Here is a 12,633-nt window from a genome sequence, read left to right as displayed (position 1 = left end):
GGGTTATGAATACCAAACTTTCTTCAAAAAGCCATAATTGCACCTACTAGGCATTTAGGGATGAGAACTGGAGGCAACCAATTTATTCCCTCTGTCTCACAATCCCTTCTCACTGAACAGCTGATTGGTGCAATTCCTGCTTTTTAAAGAGGACTCTTTTGCACTGTTAGATCAGGGATGTATTTTAATTTTCTGCCTAGAAAAAGTGGCATTGAGTGATATATAAAATATTTAAATAAGTAATTTAGTTAATAAATTAAAATCATTTTATATTGCCCTTCAATTAATCATTTCAAGGGTTATGATTAAAAAGTGATAAAAAGATTCTAAAACAACATCAGTCAACAGTAAATAAAAAAGTTAATGCTGCACTGAAAATAATCACAACAGAAGTTAGATGAATGACTGTCTTTTTCTCTCTCCCCTGTCTTTATATGGGCCTCTTTTTCTCGTATCGCTGCATTTGCAGCAGTCTCTCTTTGAACAGATACCTTGGAATGGATTTTTGTCCAGCATCTGTAAAGGCAGGAATGTGTTATTGTCCATCCTGCCACCATTTTCTGTTCTCTCAAGGCAGCATCTTCCAACATTTCCTTCTGTTCTTGGCCCCATCATAATGCCTTCATGCACAGGAGGAGTTAAAAATCTTTGCTCACTGACACTATAAGTGTCAGGACTTTCAGAAACATCAACTCTATTAATACCCTGTGAAAAAGTTGAGGATATTTCTATACTAACGTGAACTGTTTGTTCATGACAGATTCCAGCAGCTCTAAAGGTGTTTGTATCTGAGTTTTGATCTGCATTTAAAGTGTACTCTCCAGAAAGGACTGTATAATCTGAATCACTAAGATGTGCAATTTCTTGCATCAATGTGGTAGTTGTGCTTTTTGCCTCTAATGGATTTTCTTCTAAATAAATAGGTTCAGTTACAGGTTCTTTAACACTCAGTTCATGCTCCAAGACTACATTTCTGTGGCAGTCCAGGTTAACTTGATCTACAGAGCTTTCAGAATGCAAGTATTGGACCGGTGGTCTGTTTTTATTATAAGCAGGATTAATGGCTTCTCTTACTGTCCAGACAAGCATCATTTCATTAGTATGAAGGTTGTCACCTAAAGTACCAACTTTAAAACAAGGGGACCCACTACTAGGTTTCATGGCACACTGTCTTTCCTCCTGCAGGGGCAATCTGATGTCTTTGCATAAAAGGTGGGTAAAGTCGATATTAGGCTCATTTACTATCTCAGTTTCAGAAGGTAAAGTAGATTTGTCTACAAGATTCAGTGATGTGACAACACAGGAATTAGTTACTTGATCTTTTGTTGTTCCTGCCAGCTCAGAGCTTTTAAGAGGCTCTTTCCTTTCTGATAGACAGTCATTATCACTATTATTGAAGTCACTCTCTTGCTGTATTTCTGACCCCACAGCCATGCTACATTCTTCTCCAGTATCACAAGTTCTGTTTGAATTATACTGGTTATAACCTGAGGATCCAACTATTCCTTCTGGGAAAGAAAGGCTATTTGAAAGACCATCGTGTATGCCCTTTCTTTGGCCATTTATTCTTCTTTTGTCACTTGATGTACCCCAAAAAGATGGTGGTCCTTCTCTGACTGACTGTTTTGCCTTTGAAGCCAGACATGTACCTTCAAATGTGGTTGCATTTAATGGTGAACACCTATTGTGTAGTCTGGAAGCAAAATTACTCTGTGGGGTCCCTTTTTTCTTATTTTGTTCCAGCTTTACACTGTGTTGCTTTAGTATCTTTGTTTTTTCCACAGTTGAATGCTGAATGCTCTCACCTGAGCTCCTTTTTACCTGAAAAAGCAAAACACTGTGATTAATAGAAGAGAAACATACCAGGAAGCATTTGCTAGTGCCTATGAAATATTTATTCAAATGAATGGGTTTTGATAATAATACAGAAACAAAAAGATTTTGCATTACCACAGGGGAATAAAAATAATTTCCACATTGTGTTAAATGCTGTGGCACCACCAGGTTCACAAAAAGGGGCACAGGCTCCATGTCACCCACAGGACCCTGCACAGCCCAGGAGGCCCTCAAGTGGCTGAAGAGGCTTAAACCTTGGGAGAGGGGATGCCACTTACTTTACATGTACAAGGTAGCTGAGGTTTCTCACTATTTTTTTAACCTTTAAAAGAGGGTCTTGCATAGCTCATAGCATTCCCTCTGCCTAAACTTCCTAGAAGGGCTTCAGCTCCAGAGCCACTCCAAGAAGTGTGAATGGCTGCATCTCTCTTGCCACACGTCCTGGAGTGGCTTCAAAGCAATGCTGCATTGAGTCTAGAGCTGCAGCCCTTCTAGGATGTGTAGGCGGAGGGAACAGGTGTAGAGGGGCGCATACTGATGTGAACAGTAGAGCCCTTTCTTTTTTAAAAGGGTAAAAATAAAGAACAAAGCAGCCCTTGGCCGCCTTGTTCATTTAAGGTAAGCAGTAGCGCCTTTCCCTTTCCTAGGGAGAAGAGCAGAGCAGCCAGAGTCGGGGGCGACAAAAGATAAGCTTAAACCTGGCAGTGCCTCTGATTAAATGCATCTGATATCGGCAGTTATAAATTAATTATTATGGTTTTGGCTCTGAAGATTATTTCAGAAATCCTCTGCTTGTCCAGTTTACATTACAATAGCTTAAAATACTTCTATATTGAAAAGTCATTATTAACTTTTACCTTAGGGTGGCTCTCCATTCTACTTTGGTCACTACTTGGGCTTTCTACAAGTCTTTCAGCTAAAAATAAATAAGAAGGAAGTTATTTGGATCAGGTTATTTTTGAAGACTGATTTTAATAGCACACACACAAACATATACAAGGTTATGAATTAATTAAGGTGTGGATTGTAGTCAACTAAGTCTATTAGTTGTAGTCAATGGGTCTATTCTTGTAGTACTAGCATTGAATGTTACCCTATAAACATTTGTTGTTGTTTGTTGTTATGTGCCTTCAAGACGATTACGACTTATGGCGACCCTATGAATCAGCGACCTCCAAGAGCATCTGTCATGAACCACCCTGCTCAGATCTTGTAAGTTCAGGTCTGTGGCTTCCTTTATGGAATCAATCCATCTCTTGTTTGGCCTTCCTCTTTTCCTACTCCCTGCTATTTTTCCCAGCATTATTGTCTTTTCTAGCGAACTTCTCATAGATTGCCCAAAGCTAGGATAGAGATTGTGACTGGCAGCTGAGCAATCATACAATTCACTGACATGTGTTATACATCTGTCATTTCCATTGCAAAACTGGAAGCAAGCTAGGATCTGAGCTCTGCTTTTAAATGTTGCATCAGTTGTCAATCACCCAAAGCGACAGGTTCTGTCAAACCTTTTCCTAAATCCCCATGCAAGTTTCACAGTGGAAGAGTCCAGGCAGCACATGTGAAATGTGGCTTGACTCCCAATACAATGTCTTGGAGGCAGGGCAACAACAACAGGAAAGAGAGCACAATGGGAAGAGACCTAGCAAATGGAAAAGTAGTCTGGCTGAAAGTAGAGCTGTGTCCCACTGCAATTATCCTAACCTGGTTGGACTCTTCCAGCTGAGACACTCATCTTCCCATGGCTTTGTTAAGTGCTGGCTGCCCCACTTTGTTGCTAATGATGTTGCACAATGGCCCTCACCATGCAACAGGAGTCTTGTAGCTCAGAGGCTTGGAAAAAGCCTGCCCTTGCTGGCTGATAATACTAATCATATTTGTAGAACCTCACAACTCAGGAGGAGGAACGTTTGGGGGGCTATCTGTTGATTGGGGATGCCATGTTTTACCCAGGTGTTATTTTTCTGCCAGTCGAAGGAATCCAATGTTTCATATCTTGGCACATCACAAAACTGCATAGGTCAAAACAATGTATGTGACAGCTGCTTCGCACTTACGATATGATGGAATACTTGGATTCTAACCACCCTCAACACCATACAGGAACACACACACACCAATTTCTGAACTTTATTGTAAAATTGTTGAACAACTGTTGAACATCAGTTTTTTTTATTCCATGAATATTAATCTGAGATGGAGGTTTTGATTTACCAAAAATTGGAAGTACCACCCAAATCTGGAGGAATAGTTAACGTAAATGTTAATCTTCATAACTAAGGGATAGTTGGATGATAAAGCTTGATACTTGCTTACTGCACCATTGAAAAACAAAATGTAAGGAAAGCATTACTAGAACTGAAACACTAAAAAATACTAAGAAAAATATCTTGCTTCCATTGCATACCTTAAAAAGGCAAAGGTGTCCCCGCACTTCTAGTGCGAGTCGTTTCCGACTCTTAGGGTGACGTCTTGCGACGTTTGCTAGGCTGACCGTATATATGGGGTGGGATTGCCAGGTCCTTCCCTGGTCTTTCTTTACCCCCCAGCGTATGCCGGGTACTCATTTTCCCGACCACGGATGGATGGAAGGCTGAGTGTACCTCGACCCCTTTTACTGGAGATTCGACTTCCTCCTTCCGTTGGAATTGAACTCTGGCCATGAGCAGAGCTTCGGCTGCGTTACCGCCGCTTACCACTCTGCGCCACAGAGCATACCTTATGTATTACAAATTTCATGGTGTGACTTTGAAAGCAGTTCCTACCTAATCCAAACACAAATACACATATCATTTTGTTCTGCTATATTCTCATGGATTGGTGCTCTGTCATTAAGGCCCAGATCTGCATGCAAAACAAAGCACAAATTTATAGGAAAATCCCTTTCCTGTAGTTCTTCTTTTGTGAATGAGTGACAATTAGAGATGGAAAGATCTGTCAGTTTTGGTTCTCTCCATTTCTCATTTCTCCAATCTTTAAATTCAGTTCTTCAGCAGTTTGCAATTTTAAAAAAAACAAACACTAATGAAAATCCTTCAGCAATTTAGTGTGAATTTATTCTACTAAACACATTTGTAGTTTTGACTAACATACACATTTTTGCAAGCAATTTCTCCTAATATCATGCAATTTTGTATATTATTTTCATTAGTATACTCATTTTTATGAACATTTTCTTCTAACACATGTATGTTTTTAAACATTGTTTGGTAGAACTGCATCACAAAATTAAGATAAGTGTGACTTTTGAAGGATCATTGTGTTTTGGTTCTCATATTGTTTTGGAAAGTGTGGATTTGACAAATTCTGCTTTTAATGTGAACCAAATCAAATTTGTCCCTCATTCTTAGTGTAAATGTAAATATAGCTCTTTCCTACCTGATGCTGACCTACGAGATTTAGCTATACAACTTTCAAGTAGTTTCCTCATATGCCTGTCAGCAGCTGCTTCTTCTAAGGGACTCTTCCCTCTCTCATTTTTTAACAATGGATCAGCTCCATACCAAAGCAGCAACTCTGCCACCTGGAGGTAAAAATGAATCTGAAAATTTTGTTCCAAGAACTTTCACTTTCCATTTCTTCCTCATCATACAGAACAGCCACAGGTGTTGCTGCAATAACAAATAAAAGCCAAAAACCTATGCTGTTCTTTGCAATTTCCTAGTTACAAATATAATATAAGCAAATAAGATCCTGCAACAAAATGTTGAGGCTCACCCTTAGCCCCTAACAGGAGTGCTCTTCTTCAGAGCTCAGACAGTGTGGAACAAGAGCACACTTTGGATTTGATGAGGAGTAGAAGGTTCAGGTGGAGAAAAGAACAGCTTTTTTCATTCTCATCTCAGGTAACTTTCCCCCACTGTAGTTATACAGGGCTGAAGGCCTCAGGTTTTGGAGCTTGAGCACTTTATTTCAATGTACAGGAGAAGGGAGCGGAGGTCCCTAGAAACTGGCACTCTCAGCATTCCACAGCTCTGCAGACCACTGAGCATGTGCAGCATTCTGTCTTGTTAGCTCCCCAAAATCAAATTTAGCCACTACTATTCTGATTTGTGCAACTGTCACAAAAAGAGGGGTGAGAAGGACTACAACAGTTATAAAATAAATCCACATAATGTGATTAAAATATGCTAGAGTGTGGCCTGCCAGAGGTTGTTGGACTCCAGCTTGCGTGTTCCAATGAGCTCTGTGAGCAATGCCATCAGGAGTCTTGTACTCCCAGCAGAGTCACCCATGGCGGTAAGGTCAAGGGAGAGGAACCAGACAATGAATGATCCAAGAATATCCTCAATGGCAGAACAGGTGGAGGATAACAATGTGTATGTTACAACGGCTGTGAAGGCGGATGAAGGCTACAGCAGATAAAAGACTTCCAATTGTCGTGGTATCCATGCCATTGGATCAAAGCCTTTTTCTGTCAAGATTGTGTGTTGATTGTCGTGCACCTATCTCCCCACATAAAACAAATTCACGCACAGGCATCTTCCAACCAAACCAAACCAAAAGTCCCATGGCGATCGGCGAATGGCAATGGGGGCAGGACTGTGAAATCCGGAAGCCCCTAGTCATGGACCGGCACATGGGTGATGAATACAGACTCAGTTGTCCTGGCTCAAGGACTGAGGCAGTTGAGTAGTTCGGCAGCTGTATCCATGACTGAGCAGTCCTATTCAGGATCCACTCTGCTTACCCCGTATGGGGAGGGGGCTAGAAAAGGTGCCCTAAACATAGTCTGCCTCATCTCTCTCCCTGACTGGATCACCATGTCCAGTGGGGTCACCACTTAGATGTCGCAAAAGACAAATGAATTTTGGAATGTGGCAATCCTCCTCATGACCATCTTCCATCTGGAAACCTATGTCCTCACAGTGGGAGGCTGTGTGGATCCAGAATTGGCCTCCACAGTCACTTACGGACCCACCATTAAAGGCCTTATCCTGGAAGACAATCTTACTCAGCCACGAGTGATCGCCAATGAATGAGGAGAACTTAGGCCTGAACCACATGGAAAATCTAGATGAAAAGTACTTTCTTCCTTTTTCCACTAGATGGTGCAAGACAGGAGCTCAAATGAGGAGATAAAGAAGCTCCTTTGTAAGGTAACTACTAGGTCTGCCTGGTATTGCTTAATGTTGCCAAGGCCTGAGACAGGAGAAATGTCTCCCCCCCCCAAACAGGATGCTGTCATACACAACAGATAATAGATATCCATGGAAACCATGGAACAACAACAAATGCACATGAGCCTCTGGGATATAGTAGGATTGGGGAACTTCAGGTCCAGGGGCCAAATGTGATCCTCTAGCTTCTCGTTTTGGCCGTTGGGATGCTCCCCATGCCATATCTCCCCCAGACCACACCCCTTTTCTCAGGACACACCCCTCAAAAGTCCTGCTCTGTGCCCTCCTTGAAGGCTTTTGTCTGGCTAGAATGTCTCTCCATTTTATCTGAATCACAAGAGGCTGTGAAGGTGTTGGACCAGTGTCTGGAAACAGTGATGGACTGGACAAGGTCACCAGAGTATGGACATCTGAGGCCAGGCTATCCTGCTATAGCTGAGCAAGTGGCTTCTATGACTAGGAGTGCTTACACTCAGCTATGGCTGGTTCACAGTCTATGTATCTGACTGCGTGTCCTGGGCAATGGTGGCACCTCATCAAGAACCTCTGACTCTGGCTCAGGTTGAGCCTGTGATTCCCCCTCCTCTAGAGAAGGCCTGCGGAGCAGTGGCAGCTTGGGTGAAGAGGAAGGGAGAAGGGGAGGAAAAGGGGTGGGCTCCTAGTCAGACAGCATTTCTTCTGTTGTAACTGGAGCTAAGGGGGTGGAGCTGTCATTGCCTTCTGCTTCAATACCCCCCTGTTGCAAGCCACTGAGCCCCTATCCTGGGTCCCATTCTATCTCTTCCTGCTCCTGACCGCTCCAGGAATGCTCCACCAGCTATAGCTGGACTACTATAATGTTTTCTACATTGGGCTGCTGTTGAAGACAGCCGAGGCTGCAGCTGGTGCAGAATGTGGCTAAGTTGGTAAGTGGGGTAGCCCAATGCAGCAATGTGTCACTGGCCCAAAAAGTGCTACACTAGCTGCCAGTGAACTACCTGGCCCAATTCAAGGTGTTATACAGCTTGTACAAAGCCCTAAATGGCTTGGGACCCAAGTACCTAAAAAAGTAGTTTCCCTAGTATCAACCATCCTGGGGCCTATGATGGTGCTGCCACTGGGTGTTGCCCTGTTGTTTTGTTTTAATGTATTTTAGGGTCTGTTTTTATGATGTTTTAAAGTGTTTTTACTGCTTTTGTTTGCAGCCCTGGGCTCCTGCTGGGAGGAAGGGTGGGATATAAATTAAGTAATAAACAAACAAACAAACAAACAAACAAACTATGGCCCCTTCCATTAAATGGATGCCCTTTCTTGTCCCAGTTAGTTGAACTTGTCTACAAATTGGACCAATTTGTACAAATACAAATTGTACCCAAATCTGTTGCACCCCAAACAAAAATCACATTCCCAGTTTAACAAACCTGGGCCTTAAGAAATATGGCTCCTGAAGAGATGGATCAAGTCCTACTGATGATGTGCAGTAAAGGAAAACCCCTGCCCTCTACAGCACCACCCTATTGGGAGTCCCATTCTGAAGACAGCCAATGTAATAAATTGTTAAAATCATTATAGGAAACAATTCCTTTTGGAGGAGCAGTCATGTTAGTTGCAACAAAAACAACAAAGAGCCCTGTGGCACCTTAAAAACTAAAAAAGGTATTATGGTACAAGCTTTCCTGGATTAGAGTCCAATCCATCAAATGCAACCCTTTCTGCTAATCCTCATTCCCACAGATAAACTGCTGCAGCAGTCAAAGCTTTATTGGATAGCATCAGTGGTTGTTTCCAAAGCACTACAGATGCTTCTCATTATAACTGTGCTCCTCTACCTTTGCAACATGCCAGGCTTACTTCTGGTATAGGGAGTACACCTTGGAGTGGGGGAGTGAATCAGAGGGCAGACATGGAGGGGGACAAGCCAGGTCTGTGCCATTATGTCTACTTTGGTCTTAATCACTATAAGGAATGAAACAGATGTGTTTATTTGATTTCTTTCAGCACTATGCCTAACATTGTTGTAAAATACAAATTGCTATGAATTTTCAAATACAGAACCATTACCTTGTAGTGACCCTCTTTAACTGCATCATGCAGTGGTGTTACTTGTTCACTTCCTTTACAGTTAACACCAGCCCCAGCTTTTAAAAACTCATTTGTTGCCTCAAAAAAACCAGCAACACTGGCTTCATGTAGGGGAGTCCAACCTATAGCATAGAAAAATATTTAATTTTATCCAAATGGGACAATTATTTTCTAATGACTTATATATCCCCCTTGCACAGTAATGTTCATATTGGTTTCCATCACTTTCAAAAATGGCTGTATCATATCAGACTCTAATTAAATAACAGCTATGATAATATAGTTAGCAACTGGCCAGTGCACCAATCTAACACCAGCTATTATAGTACAGTACAGTATAGCACAGATGGGTGAACCTGATCATTTTGGTTTCTCATTTCAGTTCTCTATATTTCCATACCAGTTTGCAATTTTTCTAAAAAAAAAAGTCCTTATGAAAATTCATCAGCATTTTAGTGCAAATTTCTCCTAATGATACATTTTATATACAATTTTGCCTAATATACAGAATTTTGCAAAACAATTTCCCCTAATATCATGCATTTTATGTTATTTTTGCCAATACATGCATTTTTGCACTTTACCCTAGTATATGTATTTGCATCAGAGCGTGGAAGATTACTTTTAAAAAGTAATAAATTACAGTTACAGTTACATGACTCAAAAAAGTAGTAATTACCGTTACAATTGCAATTGCTCTGAAAGTAACTGATTACTTTGCTTTTTCTCAAAAGTAATCACTACAATTACATTTCAGTTACTTTTTTTAAAAAACACCTAGTGCTGCGCATCTAAGTAGCCTAAAACAACATTAAAAATAAACGAACACATACAGAGGTAGTAGAATAATTCCTTTTATCCGTAAGATAGCAATTGTGGTCTCTCCACTGGTAAGGATGGTGGGGAGACAGGCAGAGACCACTACTCAGATCTTTGCACGTCAAACCAAGTGCAACCCCCCCTCCCCCCCACTCAGCCAGCCAGCATAATCTCTCTCACTTATCCACCTCCCAGACCCTGCCCTGCCACCAACTAAGGGACACCCACCCAAGCAAACATTTTCCCCTGAGATGCAAAAAAGTTACAATACTGCATATGCAGCACAGTAGCCAAAGAGGGTGGTGGAGGCCACTTTGTGTGCCAAGTGCAAACACAGTATTCTCACACACACACACACACACACACACACACACACACACACACACACACACACACACACACACACACACACACACACACACACACACACACACACACTCATACACTCACACTCACTCACACACGTTGTCATATTTCACCTCCACCTTTATCTCCATTCTGCTGCTGCCTCCTTCTCCTCCTTTATCCATGTCCTTGACCTCTGGTTCATTTCCCCCTCCACTCCATTCTTCACCATCACTATCTATTTTTATAAATAATTGTTTTCTCCACTCCACCCCGTCTCACTCTCAGCCTCCTCCCTCGTCGCCTCCTGCCCATCCACAGAGCACGAGGAAAGAGAGGCACTGCACAGAAGCCCAGTTCGAGGTACATGATCTTCATCCACAAATCAGAGGAGCAGAAGACGTCCCCTGCTCCCCCCCGAGTAATGCCCAAAAGTAATTCTGGAAACGTTACAATTACTCCACAAAAGTAGTAAAATTACTCCTAGTTCTATTACAATCGAAATGTAAAGGAATTACCCACTCGTTACTCAAAAAAGTACTGAATTACAAGTAATTCGTTACTTGTAACTAGTTACTTCCAAGCTCTGATTTGCATACACATTACTTGCCAGAAGAACTGCATGGCAAAATTTGGAGAAGAGCAGATTTCAAAGAATGGCTGTGTTTTTGTTTGCGTATTGTTTTGGAAACTGCATTGCCTTTAAATGCAAACTGAATCAAATTCTCCCTCACCTCTAGTGACAAGCCATCCGTGCTCTGCTCACAACCTCTCCTTCACGCAGAGACCTTCTGAACTTATTCTTTCCAGCTATTCCAGGGGACCCTAGCAATATCAAACAGCAAGCACCATGCTATTTTTGCTCTTTGCACTCAGGTCCTGCTTGCGAATTTCCCATTGGCTACTGTGAGATCAGGATGCTGGACTGGATGGGCCATTGGCCTGATCCAGCATGTTCTTCTTCTGTTCTATGTAATATTAGAGCTGATTTCATTATTTAAATTGCACCCTTGCTAGGAAATAAGCTTCAATGAACTCAGTGGAACTTTGTCCTCGGGGGCATAGAATTGCTCTGTGAGACTGAGTTCTAATAGTATGAAATGGGATAGTTATTAGACAACCATCCATCACAGCTGATGCACATGATGTGGTTTTAACTGAGTTAGAGAGCTATATTTCTGTGGCCACATATTATGCATACTTATGAGCTTGCAAGGGGATTACAAATTGATACCTTTTCACAAACCGGCCTGGCCTCACCACACACATGAGCACATTGCTTTCACTTTTCTGCTTGGTACTCCAATACCTTGCCTTTGGACCCCAGATACAAACATCCAGTACCAAACTCCACTCCAAGGGTGCCAGGACAGAGCATCCCAAAAAGGTAAGCAACAGAAGAGCAGCCATGTTATAAAGTATGACTGCTGTAACTGTCTTCTATCTTTTGCTATATATAAATACTCGGTATGCCCTGTGAATTGTATTGCTTTAATGCTCTTCCCCCCATCTTCAACAGCAGGGAGAAGTGACTTCCACTCAGAACCACAGGCAGGTATGCTCTCTGTTGGCAAAGGCCAAGAACTCCACTCCCACCATTGCCACTACAGGGCAAACACTCAAGAGCACTTTTGCCTTGCAGTATCACATCTCATATGCATGGCATAGAAGAGGCTGTCACCAGACACACACAGTTCCAGTGCAACCACAAAGAGGAAATAGTATGTATACTCACAGTCATTGGATGTGAGACTGAGGCATGAGCAGTGGCTGAGCACTCAGGTGGCACTTTTCCTAGTCTGGGATTGCACCATGAATTAAAAACTAGGACTCTCTGCATTGTAAAATAAAAACGATTTTATCTGACTAGGACTTTTCCTGCAGCCCCTGCCTCATGGATACCATGACTAGTCCTTGAAGTTGGGGTGGTGAGAAGACAAGAAAACCAGTGCCCCAAGATGTCTTATGACAGCTGCAGTGGCTACAGTTGCCTCCAGACTGCAAGTTCTGTGGGAGGGAGTCAAGTGCAAACCAAAACATTAGGTTTGTGAAAAGAGTGGTACGAACAAATTATTAATGGGGAAAAATATTAACACCCTGCAAGCAAATCAGGATGAATGCAGGATGAATACACATTGTCATATAACTGCCCCATAAACAAATCAGAGTGAATGCTCAATAAAGACCGGACATAGTTTAAGCACCATGTAAGCTTTGTGAAAGCAAATCAGGATGACTGCTGAATTAATAGGACATCTGGAGGCAGCCTACGTTGTTAGGGAGCTGTTATGTGGAGTTTACAGCATGGCCTCACATCCCAGGACCTCCCTTTCTTTTGTGCGTGTCAGAGTTGTCTTTAGCCAGATATGGAAAAGGTGAGTGAGAGCACATTGCCCCCTTCCTCCTGGTGGGGCTCAAACTCCTAACTCTTGCTTCCTTGCCTCGTGCCCTA

At 42.2% G+C, this 12,633-nt stretch overlaps 1 protein-coding gene across 15 annotated transcripts in view; it reads right to left on the bottom strand.

Annotated features, from left to right (window-relative positions):
* The window catches only part of ANKRD31 (ankyrin repeat domain 31), a 143,645-nt gene that overhangs the window by 47,954 nt on the left and 83,058 nt on the right, over positions 1 to 12,633 (bottom strand). For 14 of the 15 annotated variants that reach the window (XM_061620689.1, XM_061620719.1, XM_061620698.1 and 11 more), the window contains 4 exons: positions 8,997 to 9,139; positions 5,215 to 5,359; positions 2,694 to 2,752; positions 492 to 1,821 (listed from right to left, as the gene is read on the bottom strand). In XM_061620689.1, coding sequence (XP_061476673.1) covers positions 492 to 1,821; positions 2,694 to 2,752; positions 5,215 to 5,359; positions 8,997 to 9,139 — 1,677 coding nt within the window. The remainder of the gene's footprint in view (positions 1 to 491; positions 1,822 to 2,693; positions 2,753 to 5,214; positions 5,360 to 8,996; positions 9,140 to 12,633) is intronic. The other variant, XM_061620778.1, reaches the window with a different exon arrangement.

Source organism: Rhineura floridana, chromosome 1 (assembly GCF_030035675.1).
Source record: "Rhineura floridana isolate rRhiFlo1 chromosome 1, rRhiFlo1.hap2, whole genome shotgun sequence".
Classification (NCBI taxonomy): Eukaryota; Metazoa; Chordata; class Lepidosauria; order Squamata; family Rhineuridae; genus Rhineura; species Rhineura floridana.
The sequence above is the reverse complement of the archived record's forward strand: the minus strand, read 5'-3'. Positions and strand labels throughout refer to the sequence as shown.